This window comes from Phocoena sinus, chromosome X (assembly GCF_008692025.1).
Source record: "Phocoena sinus isolate mPhoSin1 chromosome X, mPhoSin1.pri, whole genome shotgun sequence".
Classification (NCBI taxonomy): Eukaryota; Metazoa; Chordata; class Mammalia; order Artiodactyla; family Phocoenidae; genus Phocoena; species Phocoena sinus.
In genome coordinates, this window is record NC_045784.1 from 88,602,059 (window position 1) to 88,624,120 (window position 22,062).

General features: G+C 35.7%; 1 protein-coding gene across 2 annotated transcripts in view; it reads left to right on the forward strand.

Annotated features, from left to right (window-relative positions):
* Window positions 1–21,351, forward strand: part of FAM199X (family with sequence similarity 199, X-linked) — a 28,716-nt gene extending 7,365 nt beyond the window's left edge. Inside the window, exons 2-6 of one of the 2 annotated variants that reach the window (XM_032620434.1) lie at window positions 977–1,196; window positions 11,337–11,486; window positions 11,871–12,032; window positions 13,122–13,388; window positions 14,674–21,351. In XM_032620434.1, the coding sequence (XP_032476325.1) occupies window positions 977–1,196; window positions 11,337–11,486; window positions 11,871–12,032; window positions 13,122–13,388; window positions 14,674–14,844 (970 nt within the window). In that variant the 3' untranslated portion in view covers window positions 14,845–21,351. The remainder of the gene's footprint in view (window positions 1–976; window positions 1,197–11,336; window positions 11,487–11,870; window positions 12,033–13,121; window positions 13,389–14,673) is intronic. The other variant, XM_032620435.1, reaches the window with a different exon arrangement.
* The last annotated feature ends 711 nt before the right edge of the window (window positions 21,352–22,062 follow it).

Here is a 22,062-nt window from a genome sequence, read left to right on the forward strand (position 1 = left end):
CAAAAAAAGAATTGGAAACAGCCTAAGTACCTATTATTGAAGGAATAATGTTAAATAAATTATGATACATTGAATCAGTGGAATATTATATAGGCATTAAAATGTTTTCAAGTAATATAGTTGGGTAAATGTTCAGTATATAATGTTAAGTGAATAAAAGGATACTAATATCTATCTACACACACACGCACACACAATGCTGATTCTGTAAAAATGTACATATTCATGTAGAGAAAAGTGCCAAAACATTATGGATCACTTATTGTTAGTTAGTGGAATTATTGGTCATTTTAGTCTTATTCATCACTCCTTTCTTGTTCCAGCATCTTTGCAATGATCCTGTATATCATTGATATGTAAAAGTTATTTAAATATAAGAAACACTTTGAGCTTCTACCTGTGTACTTTGTTGGTGCTTTTCTCGGCCCTGCACTGGCTACTCTCTTCCTTTAATAATAATAGCTGCCATGTATTGAGCACATTTTATGTCTGCTGAGTGCTCTGTATGCATTCTCATATAATGTAAATAGTAACCGCATTTTAAAGATGATGACCCAGGCTTGGGGAGGATTTGTTTCGCTTCAGATCAAACAGCAGGTAAGTGACAGAGCAAGAATTTGAACTCAGTCCGGCTCCAGTCAGACCGATAGGAAAGTAGAGAATAGTGTAATGAACCCCATATACCCATCATGCAGCTTCAACAATTACATATGGCAGTGTGCTTTATCTATACCCCTACTCATTCCTCAACCCCTTCCTTATAATTTTGCGACAAATACCAGACATATTCATTCATAAATATTTTAGTATGTATCTTTAAAAGATAAGAGCTCTTTTGAAAATAATCACAATATCATTATCGTATCTAAAAATATGCTCATATTCCTCATAAATGTAATAATCGTATCCTATTTGTATCTTAAAATTGTGTGGATTCTGTAGTTTCTGTTGTGATTTCTTTTGTGTTGTTTTTAAGGTGGAACTTAACTTCCTGTGGAACAAGTGTGGCCAGCTCAGAATGCAGTGAGGAGCTGTTTTCATCAGTTTCTGTTGGAGATCAAGATGATTGCTATTCCCTATTAGATGATCAGGACTTCACGTCTTTTGATTTATTCCCTGAGGGGAGTGTCTGCAGTGATGTCTCTTCTTCTATTAGCACATACTGGGATTGGTCAGATAGCGAATTTGAATGGCAGGTAGGATTTTTTTTCTTATATTGCCATCATTACTCCATAAGTAGAAGTATGAATTTCTGTTTTGGTATTTTCATCTCTACCTCAAAGTAAATTTCTCCAATGTTTATTCAGTCCTGGAGATTCTCTGATAGCATTAAGAATTAGAAGAAATATGTATCCTTTATTTTTGCTAATGTACCTTTTAGGTGTCTCACGCTACAGATACCTTTTGTACATTTTCATGTAATTTAATACTTGTATAATGTTCCTATTATTATATATCATTAGTACCTTTCTGTGCATTAATCCAAGCAAATTTTCTCTTTACTGATAAATGGCCTTCATGTCCTTATAGGCACAATACCTTTACATCAAGGTCACGTTATATATCTAAGATCACAAACTACTGCATAATACATAATTTTTCATTGTTATTAGGAATATAATTTCTCATTTTGTATTCTCTTCATATGTAGAGTTGTTTTTCACCTAACAATGTTTTTTCTTCTGTGGCACATATACCACATAAAATGGCTTTGTGGCAAATTGTACTCATCATAAGGCAGCATTTCCAAACAGTCTTTCAGAAAATGTAGATCATGTTATGGCAACATCCATTTTCTGATTGTAAAACACAATAACGTTTGAAGAAGCTTTCCTTGCATACAGCAACTGTTATATTCAACAAATACTTGAATATCTACTATGTTTGAAAGCCATCTAAATACTTGAAGTTGTTTTCCAAAAGATGAATCAAACATTTTATTTCAAAAATATTTTATTTTATTTATTTATTTTTTTTTTTGCGGTACGCAGGCCTCTCACTGTTGTGGCCTCTCCACAACAGTTGCGGAGTGCAGGCTCCGGACGCGCAGGCTCAGTAGCCATGGCTCACGGGCCTAGCCGCTCCTCGGCACGTGGGATCTTCCCGGACTGGGGCACAAACACGTGTCCCCTGCATTGGCAGGCGGACTCTCAACGACTGTGCCACCAGGGAAGCCCTATTTCAAACAATTTTTATTAAAATATCAAATAATACCAAATAGCATAAAATTAAAAATAAGTCTCCAAGTCCCACTCTTCTGTGGTTACCACTGATAAGAGCTTGTGCAGATACAAGTGTGCTTGCACAGCGTTAAAAACACACAGAGGGACTTTCCTGGCGGTCCAGAGGTTAAGACTCTGCGCTTCCACTGCAGGGGCCACAGGTTCGATCCCTGTTCGGGGAAATAAGATCCCGCATACTGCTCGGTGAGGGCACCCCCCACCAAAAAAAAAAAAAAAAAGACACACAAAAATGGGATCATACTTCAGCCACTGTTTGGCCCTCTGCTTTTTTCAGCTACCTGTACTATATCTCATTCTTTTTGATAACTGCATCATAATTTAATCAGTTCCCTAATGATGAATGTTTAGGTTGGTTTCAGTTTTTTCTTGTTATAAACAATGCTATACTGAAAATTAAGAGGTTTTTAAAGAGGAAAATATAATCCACAGCCCTTCTGTTTTTAAATTTTATTTTTTTTCAAATGCTTCTATATCATATACAGTTGTAAATATGATTTGGATAAAAATTTTTTAAAATTGAGATAAAATATACCATTTTAATAATTCTAACATGTATAATTCAGAGATTTTTAATATATTCACAGTGTTGTGCAGCCATCACCACTATCTAATTCCAGGACATTTCTATCACTCCAAAAGAAACCAATGCCTGTTAGTAGATAGTCCCAATTTCCCCCTGCCCCCATCACCTGGCAACCACTAATCTACTTTCTCTATGGATTTACCTATCTGGATATTTAATATAAATGTACTCATATAATATGTGGCCTTTTGTGTCTGGGGTCTTTCACTTAGCATAATGTTTTCAAGGTTCATCCATGTTATAGCATATAGTATTTCATTCCTGTCTTAAGTCAGCTTGAGCTGCTGTAACAAATACCATAGACTGGGTGACTTAAACAACAAACACTTATTTCTCACAGTTCTGGAGCCTAAAAGTCCAAGATCAGAATGCCGTCATGGACAGGTTCTGGTGAGCATCCTCTTCCTGGTTTGCAGATGATTGCCTTTTGCTGTATCCTCACATAGAGGTGGAAGAGAGAGATAGCTCTGGTCTCTTGGTCCTCTCATAAGGTCACCAATCCCATCACACAGGCTCCACCCTCATGACCTCGTATAAACCTAATTACCTCCCAAAGCCCCACCTCCAAATATCATCATGTTGGGGATTAGGACTTCAAGATATGGATTTGGGGGGTGACAAACATTTAGTCCATAACAGTTCCTTTTTATGGCTGAATATTCCATTTTATGGATACATAACATTTTGTTTATTCATTCATCAACTGATGGATTGTTTCCACTTTGGGGCTGTTATAAATAATACTGCTATGATCATTCAGGTACAAGTTTTTATATGGATGTATATTTTTAATTCTCTTGGATATACACTGGAAGTTGCTGGGTCATGTGATAACTTTATGTTTAACTTTTTGGGGAACTGCCAAAATATTTTCCAAAGTGGCTGTACCATTTTACATTTTCACTAGCAATACATGAAAGTTCCAGTTTCTCCACATCCTTTCTAACACTTGGTATCGTCTGTCTTTTTTATTATAGCCATCCTACTGTGTGTAAAGTGGTATCTCATTGTGGTTTTGATTTGCATTTCCCTAATGACTAATGATGAAGAGCATCTTTTCATGTCTTATTGGCCATTTGTATATCTTCTTCGGGGAAAATGTCTATTCAGATCCTTTGCCCATTTTTTTTTTTTTTTTTTTTTTTTTTTTTTTTTTGCGGTACGCGGGCCTCTCACTGTTGTGGCCTCTCCCGTTGCGGAGCAACAGGCTCCGGACGCGCAGGCTCAGTGGCCATGGCTCACGGGCCCAGCCGCTCCGCGGCATGTGGGATCCTCCCACACCGGGGCACGAACCCGTGTCCCCTGCATCGGCAGGCGGACTCTCAACCACTGTGCCACCAGGGAAGCCCCCTTTGCCCATTTTTAAATTGCATTGTCTTTTATTGTTGAATTGTAAGAGTACTTTATATGTGATGGCTACTAGGCTCTTATATACATGATTTGCAAAAATATTTCCCATTCTGTAGGTTGTCTTTTCATTTGATATAGTGTCCTTTAATACACAAAAGTTTAAATTTTATAGAAGTCTAATTTATTTTTTCTTAAAGTTCTGTTCTTCTGATGTCATATTTTAAAAACCATTGCTTATTCCAAGGTCATGTAGATTTTTCATCTTTTTCCTTCTTAGAATTTTAGAGCTTTAGTTCCTACATTTAGATCTTTGATCCTTTTGAGTTACTTTTTATATATGGCATAAGGTAGGACTTCCAAGTTCATTCTTTTGCATGTAGATATCCAGTTGTCCCAGCACCAGTTGTTGAAAAGACTAATTTTTTCCTTATCTAATGGTCTTGGTACCCTTGTGGAAATGAATTGGTCATAGATGTTTATAGGTTTAGTTCTGGACTCTCAATTCTATTCCATTGATACATATATCTATCCTTATGCCAGGATATCCTTATCCTTATGTTTTGATTACTCTAGCCTTGTAATAAGGTTTGAAATCAAGAAGTGTGAGTTCTCCCACTTTGTTCTTCTTTATCAAAGTTTAGGATCAGGTTGTCCATTTCTGCAAAAAGGGAAGTTGGAATTTTGATAGGGATTTCATTGAATCTGTAGATCAATTTGGGGAATGTTACTGTCTTAACAGTATTATTAAATATTTCAGTCCATGAACATGGGCTGGAATGTATTTAAGCCTTCTTTAATTTCTTTCAATGATGTTTTATAGTTTTCTGTGTTTAAGTCTTATAGTTCCTTGGTTCGGTTTATTCCTAAACATTTTATTCTTTTGATACAGTTGTAAATGAAATTGTTTTCTTAATTTCATTGTTTGGATTATTCATTGCTAGTGTATAGGAATACAGTTGAGTTTCGTATATTGATTTTGTACCTGCAACTTTGCTGTACTTATGTATTAGTTTTAATAGTTCTCTTTTTCTGTGTGGATTCTCTAGGGTTTTCTATATTTAAGATCATGTCATCTGTGAATAGAGATGGTTTTCCTTCTTCATTTCCAATCTGGATAGTTTTTTTTTTTCTTGCTTAATTGCCCTGGCTAGATCTCCAGTACAGTGTTGAATAGAAGTGGCAAAAGCAGGCATCCTTGTTTTTTTTCCTGATCTTAGGGGAGAAGCTTTCAGTCTTTCACCTTTGAGTATGTTAGCTGTAGGTTTTTCACAAATGTCCTTTATTACCATATTGAAGCATTTCCCTTTTATTCCTAGTTTGTTCAGTGTTTTTATCTGAAAGGGTGTTAGATTTTTTTTTGTTTGTTTGTTTTGTTTTTTGTTTTGTTTTTGTTTTGCTGTACGCGGGCCTCTCACTGCTGTGGCCTCTCCCATTGTGGAGCACTGGCTCCAGACGCGCAGGCTCAGCAGCCATGGCTCACGGGCCCAGCCACTCCGCGGCATGCGGGATCCTCCCAGACCGGGGCACAAACCCACGTCCCCTGCACTGGCAGGACTGTCAACCACTGCGCCACCAGGGAAGCCCCTACATTGATTTTTGTATGATGACTCACCCTTGCATTCCTAGAAGTAATCCTAATTGGTCATGGTATATAATCCTTTTAATTTGCTGCTGGATTTGGTTTGCTAGTATTTTGTTGAGGACTTTTGCATCGGTTTTCATAAAGGTTATTGGTCTGTAGTTTTCCTTTCTTGTGATGTCTTTGTATCACTTTGGCCTCATAGAATGAGTTGGGCAGTGTTCCCTTTTCTTCTGGATAAGATACTATAATAAAATTCTCATTTAACATATAAACTTCTTCATGATCTGCAAATTATTCACTTAATGACTACATAATAGTCCTGGTACTCTAGTATGCCAGAACTTATGAAACCATTCCACTATTTACATCTGTTTCAGTTTTTTTTTCTATTATAGATAACACAGCAGTGAGCATCTTTGTGTGGGTACTTTTTTTTCAGTGCCTCATTTTTAAAAAAATTTATTGAAGTATAGTTGATTTACAATGTTGTATTAATGTCTTATGTACAGCAAAGTGACTTGGTTATACATACATATATATATACATTCTTTTTCATATTCTTTTCCATTATGGTTTATTACAGGATATTGAATATAGTTCCCTGTGCTATACAGTAGGACCTTGTTGTTTATCCATCCTATATATAATAGTTTGCATCTGCTAATCCCAAGCTCCCATTCCTTCCCTTCCCTACTTCCCAGTGCCTCATTTTTTTAAAGTGCACACTTTGTATTGAAAATAAGACCACAAGGATTCTTAACACAGTATAAGCAAATGGAGTTCTGATAATTCTGATAAATATTTTTTCTGCTTATTTCATGTGACTTAATTTAGAGTTATCATCCATAATGTTGCAAAATGGCAGGCGCTTTTTAATTTTAATTGCTGACTTCTTCACTCATTTTATGAGTAGAGTGGAAAACTATCCCCGACCACTCACTGTTAATGCACATGACTGACAACACTGAAACAAAAATAAGGCCTGCCTTAGTAATGTGTTTTCCACTTCTGAAATTGGAGTGTAGGTACTCTGTTACCATGGATATTTGCTGTTTAAATATGCTGAAAGGTTTAAAATGCTCTCTTGTCTTTGTGGGATCTCATAATCATGAACAGTAAATTACCCCAGAAGATAATTACAAATTATGTATTAGGATTAATGTAGGCTAAAAATCGTTGACTGTAGTTTAAAAATTCGTATTACCTCTGTTGTGATTAAAATCTGCATCTGTTTAAATCTTTCTTTTAGACAGATGTTTCAGTTACTACTAAAGTAAATATAAATGATTCATAGATTCTCTGGGAAGAGAAATGCTAACTGCTTGGCAAGGCAGGATTTTAACCTTAGAATGAAGTAGCATTTTAGCATTTGAAGTAGCATGAAAACATCTTGCCTTGTTGATAGTTTTCTTTGCTTGCAGTCCTTTTACTATTAAAGATATATTTGACTAGTCTTAGAACTTGAGAAATTATTTTATTGTTGAGCAGGAAAGCATAGAAAATTTAAAGAGTGAGTAATTCAGCTGTCATGCTTGAAACCTAGAGGTACAATTTGAAATTGCACATCAGCTGTTAAAGAAATGAGCTTACTCATAAAATTTTGCTGCATACTGCAGAAAATATGGCAGAGGTTTGATTTAATTCTCCTTACTTGTCACAATTACTGATTCTAATATAGATATACCAAATATTGTTGTCCATCAAAAATACGAGATGAGAATTATTAAGCATTTTTATCCTGAAATATATTATCAGTTATAAAATGGAAAATTGCTGGTCTAATATATACACAGGAGCACATACAGTTAATTCTCCTGTATATCTGCAGCTCTAATCCCCTATCTCCAATTGACTACTTGACATTTCCAGTTGAATGACCTTATTATTTAATGCTAGCCCATTATCTGATGCTGAGTCCTTGATCAGTAATGCAACTTCCAATTACAGTGTTTCCATGGGGGAAAAAAAAAGACTCTGCTTTGTGACATGTCTTACAGTGTATTGTAAAATGATTATTGTCATTTCAAAGGACACTTGTACTTGCTTTCCTCATTATCACTGCAAACTCTCCATATCCCAAATTGCATTCTTCTCTCATTCCAAACTACCTGCAGGGCAGGACAGCCTGACACAGTCGAAAGCACTGGACTTGTGTCCTTCTTTGGATGGTGCCACTAACCGTATGACCCTCCCTGGATATCATTTTTCCCTTATTTGTACAATGAGGTGTAGGACTAGAAGATCTATATAACATTACTTCAGGTCTCTTGCCATAAAAAATGAGGTCTTTAAGGGTTGTATGTTAACCAGGGTGGGTTGTATGACCATGAAATGTTGCCAGTTTTCTTCTGGTCTCACATATGGCCATTTGACTATTAGCCTTATCCATTCAGTTATCAAATAGTCTTATAAATTGTATTTCATTTGAAAATTTCCTTATCTGCTCCCATTTTTCTTTCCATTTTTGCTTATCTTAGTCCAGGCCCAGATCACAAGAAAAGAGCTTCCTAATTCCAGTCTTTCCTCTATTTTGTCCCCATACTGCTTTTTAACTCATCTTCCCTCAAGACCAATTTCATCATTACTACTTCTACTTAGAAATGTTATTGGTCTACTTCTTCATATCATATAACAGCTCTAGTTCGTTTGTTAAACTTTCAAATCCCTAGCACTGATTTTCTGTTTTAATTATATTGGTCTCCTTAACCTCATTCTGTGTTTTTTTTCTTCCACCTATGGTTTTATTAACTTATTCTCCTTACCTGAATACCTTTTCCTTTTCCCCATGATGTCATTCCAAGAGACTACCTTGTGAAATTTAACCCAGCCACTTTAGCAACATGAGGTATTCTCTGAGAGTTTATGCTCCTTTTTAAAAAGGGTTTAAAACCATGGCAAGGTATAGAAAAAGGGACATACTGCGATTTATTGAGTATCACCCATGTGCCAGACATGTTACCTTTTGTAAATCTCTCAACAGTCCTTTGAGATGGATGACAGTAACCATAACTTACTGAAGACTCTGAAGCTCAAAGAAGGGAACTAACCTACACAAGATCACATGACTAGTGAGCAGTGGGGCTGGGATTTGATTTGAACTCTGTTTGGGGTCTTTTAACCTCTCCCCAGAAAAAAATGGCCAAAGAACCATTAATTGCCTATCTTTTTCCACCCACCCCCCCCAACAAACATGTAAACATAATTAAAGGCACAAATTAGGGGGCTTCCCTGGTGGCGCAGTGGTTGAGAGTCCACCTGCTGATGCAGGGGACACGGGTTCGTGCCCCGGTCCGGGAGGATCCCACATGCCGCGGAGCGGCTGGGCCCGTGAGCCATGGCCGCTGAGCCTGCGCGTCCGGAGCCTGTGCTCCGCAACGGGAGAGGCCGCAACAGTGAGAGGCCCGTGTACCGCAAAAAAAAAAAAAAAAAAAAAATAGGCACAAATTAAAATGCTTAACATACAGTCTGGCACTTAGCAGATATAGGCTACAGATGAATTCTTTTCTTAAGTTTTGAGAGTATAGATACTTTGAGAGTTCCTTTCTCTACCTAATTTATCAAAGGAGCTTGAAGTAGGGGAGGCCTTTCATCTGACAAGGAGCATCTCATTTTGTTTTAGGAACCCCAGGGAGATCTTTAACATAGTAATGTTGTGATTTGAAGTTTTTCAAAGGGAAAATAGCAAAATGTTTTACTGACGTTAAAGGCTGAAAAAGAGATGGCCTTCATGTGTGCATTCAGCAATCATTCTTTCATTACACTGACTAGATAACATTTGAGCTAAGGGTGAACAAGAAGTGTTAGTTAATGAGATTTTAAAGGAAGTCATACAGATTGTTGGATGTCACTTATATGCTTAGATTCATCAATGACAGTCAAAGTGAAAATGTGGTTTTTAAGAGTAATAGCTAACTTGGATAACTTCATTCTAAACATCACGGTCACCTTGCGTAGTGATCAACCCCCTTTTTGTGGCTTCACTCATCTCTTCTATGCAACTGACTCCCCAGTGCCTGCCCCCTTGTAGTTCTCTAAGCTTTAATCTTGTAGCTTCAACTCACGCTAGGTATTTCCATTGATGACTTGTCATCTCAGACATGCGTTTGTTATTTGCTATATTTATATTATAGCACAAAATTATATGTTTGTGCTATTGTATTATCTTTCCAATTAGAATATAAAGTTCTTATGTAAGGACCATGACTTAGGCTCCTTTGGATTCCCTGTGCCTGTTACAGTGCTGTGGGTACAATAGGAGGCCAAACACATGTGATTGCAGTAGTCTGCATGGATAAAGTGGCTTTTCTTTTTGGTAACTTCAAAAGCCTAGTGATCACCTAGAGTTCAGATATAATTGCAAAGTCTGTAGAACCAAAACAACAAAAAGGTGCTGTTTTGTACATTGTAAAAATGAAAACATTATTTTTTTTTAATTTTTATTTTTTTGTGGTACGCGGGCCTCTCACTGTTGTGGCCTCTCCCATTGCGGAGCACAGGCTCTGGACACGCAGGCTCAGCAGCCACGGCTCACGGGCCTAGTGGCTCTGCAGCATGTGGGATCTTACCGGACCGGGGCACGAACCCGTGTCCCCTGCATCGGCAGGCGGACTTTCAACCACTGCGCCACCAGGGAAGCCTGAAAACATTATTTTTGAAGATTGTTATGTACTCATTGTAGAAGAAAATATTTTATCTTTCTGAAAAATGACTTAAACACATTTATTTAAAATTAAATCCATTCTGACTTTTGGAGGTGATGGATATGTTTATTACCTTGATTGTGATGATGCTTTCATGGGTGTATGCATATGTCCAAAGTCATCAAATTGTATATATGAAATATGTACAGTTCTTTGTATATCAGTTATAGCTCAACAAAGCTGTTAAAAGATTAAATCTTAAAAAATTAAACTGATTTTTAATAGGCAGTATAAAATTATAGCACATATTTTTGCTGATTTGATTTTCTGTGTGTTAGGCTTCTTGCTTTCTCCTTTGTCTACACGTTGTCTCTTGCCATTTTTTTCCAATTTTTCTTTTATAATACTTCTGGTCTTTAAAGTATTTTTCTTTATATTAACAACATATTTTAAATTAGTTTAATTGTCTCGAGGTTATGAATACAGACATGAGGACAAGGGCCATGATTTGTCTTTATATTGGCAGTATGTCTAGCACAGTGTCTGGCAAAGAGCCAGGTGGTGGCAGATCACTCAGGTCTCTTGAGATGGAGGCTACTGCTCCTTATTCATTATGCTGTGTGGGTCCTAGCCTACATTCACATTATGAATTTAAAACCTTAATGATGATTGACTCTCAAGTTAGCATTTTAACAAGCCTTGATTGTGACTTTAAGCTTTTGGAAAATATCTCTCATTGAATAAGTGACTATATATACAAAGAGTATGTTGATGTTGCTGCTTTGTCTAAAATAGGAGTGGATCAGAGTTAATGTCTTCTGATTCTGTATTTGTCATTAGTCTTTTATTAAAGTCATTTTTAATCAATATAAAACATGTGGCATTTAAATTTTAAAAAATTTTTCTTTCCCTGCCCCCTTCTCCTTATTTTTATAAAGTTACCAGGCAGTGACATTGCCAGTGGGAGTGATGTACTTTCTGATGTCATACCCAGTATTCCAAGTTCACCTTGCCTGCTTCCTAAAAAGAAAAACAAGCACCTGAATTTAGATGAACTTCCTTGGAGTGCAATGACAAATGATGAACAGGTAGCGATCTCAACATTCTTAATTAAAAGCATATATGTGGGGGACTTCCCTGGTGGTCCAGTGGTTAAGACTCCGTGCTTCCAGTGCAGGGTATGTGGGTTTGATCCCTGGTCGGGGAACTAAGAGATCCCACATGCTGCCTGGTATGGCCAAAAAAAAAAAACAAACAAAACACATATATGTGAAGCTTGATTTATTGCCTATTTAAAGCTACTGGATAAATGTGGATTGCTTAGTAAATATGAATTTGAGCTCTAACTAATTGCTTTGCAGGGAACAAATATAATATTAAGTGCTTCTGATATTTAAAACATTAAAAATTACACACTAAAAGATCAGAGGTTTTGGCATTGATCTTGTTTATTGTAATTTTTCATCATATAGGTGGAATATATTGAGTATCTGAGTCGTAAAGTCAGTACTGAGATGGGTCTTCGGGAGCAACTTGATATTATTAAAATAATTGATCCTTCTGCTCAAATATCCCCTACAGACAGTGAGTTTATTATTGAACTTAACTGTCTCACAGATGAAAAACTGAAGCAGGTATGTAAAGAAAATACAGATTGTACAGCTATTGAAAATACCATTGTTTTATAACATGTATACTTGAATAGTCATATGTAAATACATAAATAATTAAGGTCAAAATCACTGCTGTGAAATGTAATATTAGAACATGTGGTTTTAAGAGGTTTTATGTACATCTTACCTGACTGTACCTTTCTGGGACCATGTGGATCTAGAACCTGCTTTTTAGTTATGCAGGTTTTGAAACCTAATTTCACAATTTAAGGGGTGGTTAGGCTAAATTATAGATTTATTCTAACTCAGTTTACAGAAGACCAATTGACAGAATCAAAATATTGATTATTGAGAGCTGTACTTGAGTGAACATCTGAGCTGGGGGATTTGAATAGTCTTATGCAGTAATTGAGCCTGGCTAGGGTAAAACAATGAATTTTCCTTCCGCTATTCTGAGGTACACATTTCTGGTATCTTCTAAATATAGGCTTTACTTCTCTTTCTCTGATACATAGCTGAATGAGTACTTATGTTCTACTTTTTATTTTTTTGCATTTATCATGATTTATGAAAAATTTCTCTCAGTATTTCTCTCAACAGACATACTATAATTTTCTACATTCCAGCCCATTTTTCATTAGTATGGTAAATTGATGCCTTGCATTTGAAGACAGGTACTGTGGGCCCCTAGCTAAGATCTAGGAAACACTCTAATCTTAGATATAATCAGCAGCTTACTTAAATCATCTTAAGGTGCAAACTTTAAAAAATGCCTACTCTTATGCATTTTATTTTATTGTTAGTTTCTATTTCTGAGTGTTATTTTCTTATAATCCTAAATTCTATAGGCTAGTAGCCTTCCATTTACTGATTATATTTTATATGCTTTTAAAAATCTAACTTCATAATATGTATTCTAGAATTTTGAACATTGTCAATTTTTCTGGTACTTGTTTCTACATTTAGAGATTTTTTTTGTCTTTATATTCTACCTATGTGCATCTGTAGCACATTTGACAATTTTAAGTACAATATTCTTCTTTTCTCCATTATCCTGAAGGCAGAATGTCGAGGAACAGCAGTAACCAATTTTTGTCTGTCTGTTCCAAGGTCAGAAACTATATCAAGGAGCATAGCCCTCGCCTACGGCCTGCAAGAGAGGCCTGGAAGAGAAGCAACTTTAGTTGCGCAAGCACCAGTGGAGTGAGCGGTGCCAGTGCCAGTGCCAGCAGCAGCAGTGCCAGCATGGTCAGTTCTGCAAGCAGCAGTGGGTCCAGTGTTGGAAACTCTGCTTCAAACTCCAGTGCCAACATGAGTCGAGCACACAGTGACAGCAACTTGTCTGCAAGTGCAGCAGAGCGGATTCGGGATTCAAAAGTAAAACGTCTAATCAATACAAAACTTTACCTTTCAATATTAACATTAGTATTCCTTCATATAAATTTCTTGACGAGTTATAATTATCCTGCTATATAGATGCCTGTGGGTTTTGGTTTTAATTGAACAAGCAGGATTCTCTCCTACTGATCAAAGCCCTCTAGGCTGAGTGCTTTGAAATGCTGTTTTGACCCACAGCCATATTACCTTCAATTTTATCTGATTTTATGTCTGTTTTAAGTAAGATAAATTGATGGAAATAATGAGTGAGTCTCAAGATTGCAATACTGACTGCAGCTTACTACTAAGCGGATCTTACTATGTTGCTGATGTTGCTGTCTATTAGCTCCTAAAAATGTTCTGTATGTTTTTTGTGTGTGTTAAATGTTTTCTTAATGTTTTAATCTTGAATGTTTCTTCTTAGCTCTTTTTAAAATGTAATAATGCTTTCTCTAATTTCTGTCTACTCTTCTGACAGTTGAAAAAGTTCTGTGTAATATTATTGGGCACATAAATAAGAAGTTTAAATGTGTACAGAATGGTTCTGTGATGCTTAGCAGGGGAGTTCGGTTCCTTGCAGTGGTGACAGTGTGGAGCCAACTTATGGATGATAAGGGTTTCTCTATAACTCTTTGGGAACCCAGTGGTGACAAGGATACACGGTGATTTCTTCCCTGATTCTTACCAAAGTAGCAGAAACATAGCCAGCTTTGTTGGTTGCCATGTGTTTCCTTTGGATATGTGGTCATTCCTTTTTGGCATCAGTTTACCAGTGACAAGGAATAGAGTACCCACTGGGTTTCTAATGGACTTTTAAGATGGTATTTGCTTAATATGAAAAAGACATGGTTTTTTCCCAGCCATTGTAAAATTGCTAGTGCTTTTGGATGAAAGGCACCTTAAAAGCATAAGCATTAGAGATTTTGACAATGTTCTCTATATTTGTATTCAGTATTGTTCACTACATGTTTCCTCTGCACTGACACCAGTGTGCCTTAATTTGATATAAAAAAGTCTTAGAAATGATTGGTTGTCCATAACTAGTCAAATGATAAGTTTCAACCCTTCCTTATAAGAAGATTCACTAGTCAAATACCATTGAAATAGAATCTTGAAGAATCGTTTTCATGTCTAAGCTAATGGCTCACTTACTGGAACCAGGATTGTACTGCAGAGGAATTTGAACATCTCTAATCAGAAAATATAGAATTTGATCCATAAAATACTCTGGGGTAGATAGGCCAGAACTGAACCTTACTGATTTAGAAATTTTTTATTTTGACAGAAGCGATCCAAGCAGCGGAAGTTACAGCAGAAGGCCTTACGCAAGAGGCAGCTGAAAGAGCAGAGGCAGGCTCGGAAGGAGAGGCTCAGTGGGCTATTCCTTAATGAAGAAGTGCTGTCCTTGAAAGTGACTGAGGAAGACCACGAAGCAGATGTAGATGTTTTGATGTAATAAGGGTGAATTTATCAGCATTCTTTCTAAGCATTATTCTATCCTTATTTGTTTACATGCATCTCGACCAAACTTTTGTTGGTTAGGGCTGTGCTGATGTACTATTCATAATTTAGGTCTGTGCTTCTCAGCAGGTGGTCCTCAGACCAGCAGCTTCAGCATCAGCTGAGAAGTTATTAGAAATGCATACTCTTGGGCCCCACCCCAGACCTAGTGAATCAGAAATGCTGTGGGAGGGGCCTAGCATTGTGTTTTAACAGGCACCAGGTTATTCTGCCACACCCTCTAGTTTTAAGAACCACTGATTTAGTAAATGTTTTGACTATTTAAACTTCAGGGTGGTTAAGTGGGCTTTTTCATAGACTAGTACTTTTACAGTTTAGAAGACTTTAAGGTACTGCTGACAAATAGTTTATTATGTCAGTATACATATGTAGAGATCATAATTCAGTTTCCTTCTTAATGTTATGATTTCTTAGTTTAGTTTTTCTAAAGGGCCATAGCATAATTCTCAATTCCTAGTGGACATCTTTTTTCCAGGTTGGGGCAGGGTGTGGATTGCTGTTTACAATAGTGCCTTCATTAGGTTTAGTTCTGTTTTCATTAATTATTAACTCAAAGGTGTAAAAACAGGCCCTGATATCTTTTGTTAGGTTTGTTTTTGTTTTTCACTTTATGTAAATTCAGAATCCTTTCTGCAAGTGATGACTACTGAGAAAATAATGTTACTAGTGGCGAATTTTAGACATGATGCTATGTTGATTAATATTCAAAAGGAGAAATCAGTTAAGCAAAACAACCAATTCTACTTTTCCACTGCTTTTTGAAATTTTAGGCTGTGAAACTGCCTTAAAGGCAGAAAATATCTCTATCAAGTTCTTTTGTAGGTCTTTTTATTTTCAGCACAGCTCTAATTTTTAAATATTTGGTGTAACAGCTTCTGGCATGTGAACAGGTTAATGTTCAAAATTAACTAAAGAAAACCCTTACAGTTCTGCTAAACTCTATAAATCGCTAGAAATACACTGAGCAGTGAGATATAAAAAAAACTTAGCTTCTTGGCTACTAATAGAACTCTAATTTTAAATGTGAAATCATGGAGTCCCTTTAAATGTTTTCATGGAGAGTTTGTTATGAACATTAGAAGTAGTGTGATTCCTTTTATTTTTCCACACATCTTTAAACATTCACATGGGTTAAAAAAAAAGGAAACTGATACTACTGACAATCAAGCTGCTTTCTGACTTTCATAATTTTCTTTTTGTTGTGGAAACTTGGGAGGTAATCATAATTTTGTAGGAGGAGTTGTAATCAATACTTTTTTTTTTTTTTTTTTTTTTTTGTGGTACGCGGGCCTCTCACCGTTGTGGCCTCTCCCGTCGCGGAGCACAGGCTCCGGACGCGCAGGCCCAGCGGCCGTGGCCCACGGGCCCAGCCGCTCCGCGGCATGTGGGATCTTCCCGGACTGGGGCACGAACCCGCGTCCCCTGCATCAGCAGGCAGACTCTCAACCACTGCGCCACCAGGGAATCCCTAATCAATACTTTTTTAAACTCTAGAGTCAGCAGTTGATAGATTCCTACTTTTTTTTTTTACATTGTATCATATCAAGTAACCTGTTAAAAAGATTAACAACTTAGGTTCTTAATTCTCAGTTGATAGAAAGGCTTAACCTTTTCTTACAGTCATGTGTTTTGAAATTTTGATTTTGTTTTGGTTCCTCAAAGGTTAAAGAATTGAAACTGAGGGAAAAAATTGATATATTGCAGCTTTGCTGAGAGGACTGTGGTATGGTTGTAACATTTTGAAGACTACTAAATTCATACTTTAAATTTTTACTAAAATAAAAGTATATACGTATATATGGTTATCAGTTGGAGTAGTCCTTCTGACTTTCCTCCTACCCCCTCTTTGTGCTTCTAACTAGCTTAAAGGGCCCAAAGAGAGCTTGGGGATAGATCCCAGAATATTCTGAGGAAGACAGAAAGGGTCCACCTCGTTGTTTTCCCTTCCAAATAAGAGTAAATGGAGAGAAGAGCAAATACAGGTGAATTCTCTACCTGCTTTTAGCAAAAGCAAAATTCCAGGGAAGGATTGCCTGTTTTCTTTACCTACTCTTCAAGGAAAACAGGCTACTTTTGGAAATCATAGAGCAGCATTTATCTATTAAATACTTGGAAACAGTTTACTTGACAGTGACCAGTAAAAGAAAATCCTAATAAGACCAATTCCTCTACTCTCCCAACAGTCACATAGTCTTATTACCCTAGATTTAACTTATGTCACTATTAAACAAGTTTACCAAAGCACCACAGAGCCAATTTTTAAAGTTTATAAAGGTTTGAGTGTTTATAGTAAAGTGCGCCGTGAAATTTTGTGTAAACTGGATGTGCTGTTTTTACGGTACCATAAATTAGAGATAGCTCATTAAGTTGGCTTGGAAGAGATTGAAAGAATGAAAAGAAAAGAAATTAAGCAACTTGGATTTGCTTATGATCGAAGAGGGAGATTACAAAGTTTTTCTCTACCTAACCCCCCCTCAAATAAACAGCATAAAAAGACAAAAAATTCTCGTCTTTGTTAATGTGCTTTCCTTTTTTTTCGGTTTTATTGCCTCTTGTAGGTAATTCAAGTTTGAATTATTTCTTTCTTGGAATAAGTAATAAATTCAGTCTGGTGTCTGTCTGAGTTCAATTTAAAACAAATCCAACTCAATATTTATTTCTTTTTAAATATAAACCCCAACTAACCAATTAATAAAAATGTGAGATTTATTTGCTCCAGTGTCAGTTCTCATCTGTAGAGAGTTGATGTTGGAGCAAATAAGTCTTTCCTTTTAAAAATAAGCCTTCTTAACTGAGGGCATGATAAAAAATAAGCCTTGTTAACTAAGGGCATGATAAAGTCACATCAGATTTATCCAGAAACATTTTATTAGAGATCTTGTATGTATGTCAATTATATCTCAACAAAACTGGAAAAGAAAAAGATTTCGTAGAAGCCTGTCAGTCCCTACCACAGCTTTTAAAAGTGTGAACCTTGAGTTTAAACAAAATGGCATGTCTTTTTCCACAGTTTTGCAATGGAGTTAAAGACAATGTAGTATAATGTGTAGTGGAGTATAAAGGGCTAATTCATTCTATCCCAAGAAGAACTTAGAGTAAAATAACTTTTTTTTTCCTTGTCTCATTTTTAGTTAGGTGTGCTGACAGTTTTGTCCATTTCGTCAGTCCTTTGGGTTAACTAGATATTGCTGAATTAATCCCAGAAACTGACTTGTAATTTGATGACTCCATGAATTGGGTGGACATTTCATTTTATTTAGCTCTTAAAAGTGCTAAAACCCCTCATGAAGGAAAAATTTCAAGAAGCTATTGTTATAAAGGTATCCAGATTCTGATGAGCTTTAAAAATTGTGAAATTGATCAAATGTCTTCATATTTAAGCCAAAAATGTTAGTACATGACAAATATAGAAGTCTTGTTCCCAGGATTCTCTAGCAGAATTTTTTGTTTGTGGCTTACTCTATGTAGCCTCATGTGCCTTAAAGGTGAACTCTGTACTTTTCGTCAATATCAGGCTTTTCCAAACTCAAAAGTAATCTAAATGTTTTAATTCGTTTTATAAAATGCCCATGCTGTTGGATATCAGTAAGCAAAGGCATTAAGTCGAGCTACGTAATCAATGATAAGAGTGTATAACAAAACAAAAACCTTCAGATCTGAAGTTTCATTTGCATAACTTGATTTTTGGCCCAGCTAGATCATGGAAGAACATTGAAGTCAACTAAAGTATAGCTTAATGTATTCTTTTATTTTTTTCCCCTGAAAAAAGTCATAAACCAGAATACTTTTTTTTTTTTTTTTTGGCTACGCTGTGTGGCTTGCGGGATCTTAGTTTCCCGACCAGGGATTGAACCCGGGCCCTCGGCAGTGTAAGCACAGAGTCCTAACCACCGGACTGCCAGGGAATTCCCGAGAATACTTTTTAAAACCAGATAACTCTGGAAAGATAATTTTCAAGGCAAAAATACTTTCAAGAACAGAGATTATATGGCAAGTTGATTCTCTTGTTAACTTTAGGGATTCTTTGTATTCATTCATGTAATAGCTGAACATTCCTTTTCCCTTTAACAAATTACCTTTTAGCACTTCTATCTAGAAGAAAAAACGTTTGCTTCAAATTGGGAGGGGGTTACTTAAAGTCAGTATATAGTATGAGATGGTTGATAGGAAAATTTCCAGTTACATTCAAATAATAGTAGTGATGTTGATTACACTGACATTCAACATGTCTAAACTTAGAGGTAAATTTAATCCTTAAAAGGACTATTAGGTAGAAAATAAGTATTTGTATACACATGTACTGTGGTAATTTTGGATTCATTTTAAGTCTGACAAAGTAAGATAAGTTTTATCTTTACAATGAAATTATGCTAAGTGGCAGGAAGTATCTGAGAGATATTTAGACCTAGGCATCCCTGTCAGTATCTGGAACGTAGCTCCTTAGAAATGCTTAATTCTTATTTCTTTGGAAAATAACTTACTTATTTACTTATTCCAAAAGGCTTAGAAGGAACTATGAAAATTCCTCTAGGTTAACTGGCTATTAAGAGTAAGAAGTCAACTATACTTTGATAAAATTTTTTTTTAAGGATAAAAAAGAGTAAGGAGGTTGCATGGTATAGCTGAGTTGACTCACTAAAATTTTATTTTCATATTTTTTCTAATATTAAAATTATTTGTTTTCAGCCCCCCTTCACAATTATATTTTAAATTAAGGTTATTAATGTTGTAACCTAGATCACATAATGGTAAATTAATTTTTAATTAGATATTCATACTGAACTTGGAGGAACTGATTTGGTCTTCTCTGATTTCAATATGTAATACTTTTTATTGTTAAATTTCTTTGTTACATCTTTGTGGTCAATGGAACCTGTGGAAATATGTGTTATTTTTTTTTGTGGTGAGGGATGGGGGTAGAAAAGAGGAGAGTTGTTCTAATTATACATATGCATTTTGACTATATAAAGGTAGATGTAGAATTAATATGTATAAATGACAAGTTAACACTTACTTATTCTGAATTGTTCTAAGGAACAGTGGCCTGAAGCCATGGCTTGTTTTGTGGAGCTGCTTGCTCTTTAATAGTAGCTGACCAATTGGATTTAAGTTGAGACTTTGGGGTTAGGTTATCAAGCTGAGGCTTTTAGGAATGGAGCAGACCATGTCTGTTCCTATAGTGGATCAATTTCATTTCTCCTTTGAGTACTCTAATTTAGATATAGGTATTATCCATTCTAAATCTTTGTGTTGGGAGTTTTATAGAACTGTTTTCAAAAACTATTAAGGATAAACACAAGTATATATAAAACATTTCACAGACGGTTAAAATTTTCAATTTTTTGTTTTAGTTTCAAAGGTTAGTTATGTAGCATCAATATCATAACCAAAGCAAGTAGGAAGTTGACTGGTTTGGAGAATCTTCAAGTAGTCTTAAATACTGTAATGTATCAGGTTGTTAACCAGGATTTTTTTCCTGTATTTCTGCTAAATGTATTACTATATTAATGCACTTTTGTATATATAACTGTCTTCTGTACATTCTGTACTTACTACAATGTATATAAAAGCTGTTTTTCCTGAAGCTGTGAGGGAAAAGCAATAGCTGTAATGCAAGTCATTTCTATTTTGAGTTTCTTCTTGTACTTGAAAGTAGTTGTTCAGTAGTTAAATCTAAATGAGTATATATGGTTGTAATTAAAATGGCAATGTGGCAGAGCTGTCTTTTGAAACTGATTATCAGAATGAAAAGTGTTTTGGTTATTAAGAACTCTTGTAATATTTTAAACTGTCTCTTTTGATGTATCATGAATTCTTACAAACCCACTGCTGCTTACTACTTTATACTTCTGATTCTACTCCTTTTCTTGTCTCATCCCAGAACATTTATCAACAGAGAAGAATTTCTCTCTTTTCTTTTGCTCATGGTTTGGTTAAGGCTCCATAAACTTGTGTTTTGTGAAAGCTCCAATTTCTCAAATGTCATTGGCAAATCATTTTTTTTCCTGGAAAGATCAGATTTCTAGAGAGATTAGCATTCATAGTAAGTGAAAATTAGGTCTAATATTGTTTACAAAAAACCAGATCTATTTTCCTTATATATTGTTCTAGAGTCTTTTTAAGTTATAATTATATAAATGTCTGTGAGCAGTTTTATGTATAGGTACAGAAGCAGTTCAGCTTTTCAGCAGCAACTTTATCTCCTGCCACTAGAGGGAGGTCTGTGGTTGCTCTCTCCTTCGGAAAATGTCTTAGCTGCTTTTCTTTTGTTTTTAATTTCAGAGGTTGGAATCGACCTCATGCTCAAAATTTCTTTTGTGATATTAAATGCTTTGATTTGTTAGTCAAAGGTAAGTTAATTGAGCTTCTTTAATAAAGCCAATATTATTCATGCTTTTCTGTAATCTTCAATTTTTAATAAATGAGTTAGATATTAAGTGAAGTGTCTGTGTCTGTGTGTTTCTTAGGTAGTCTAGAGCTGTATATACTGTTCATTATGGTAGCCCCAGCCACGTGTAGCTATTTAAATGAATTAAAGTTAAAATTTAGTTCCTTCGTCCCATTAGCACCACTTCAAGTGCGCAGTAGCCACAGACGGTGAGAGGCTACTATATTGGAAAAAATACAGAACATTTCCATCATCACAGAAAGTTCTGTTGGATAGTACTGATCTAGATATTTGATGTTTTATGCAGCGACCACTGTCATCATTTTACCAATAAACAGTAATCAGTGACTCAGAACTGCTGCCCACTAATCATTTATTAGTGATTGGTGTGAGAGGAAGAGTGAGCTGTATTTCATTTTCTACTTCATTAAAGCCACTATCTATGTTGGGAACTTGGTGGTTTAATGGAGAAATTTCTCAAATATTGACTATTTCATTTGACTATGAATACAATTTAATGTTTGAATAATGTGGAAATTGGGTGCCAGTTTCTGTTTTGATTGTTGCAAAGAGTGATACCATGGAGCTTTTTATGAGTTTATCCTTCTCTGATGCAAAATCAATTTTAAGTGACAATACTGGGACATAAATTTTTAAAGAATCCATTTTTTAAAAACTGTGCTTACAGATACGTAGAAGTATAAATTTCAGAATCATCCCTCAGAGTGTTTCTTTATTCTTGTGATGTGAGAACCTTAATAGAAT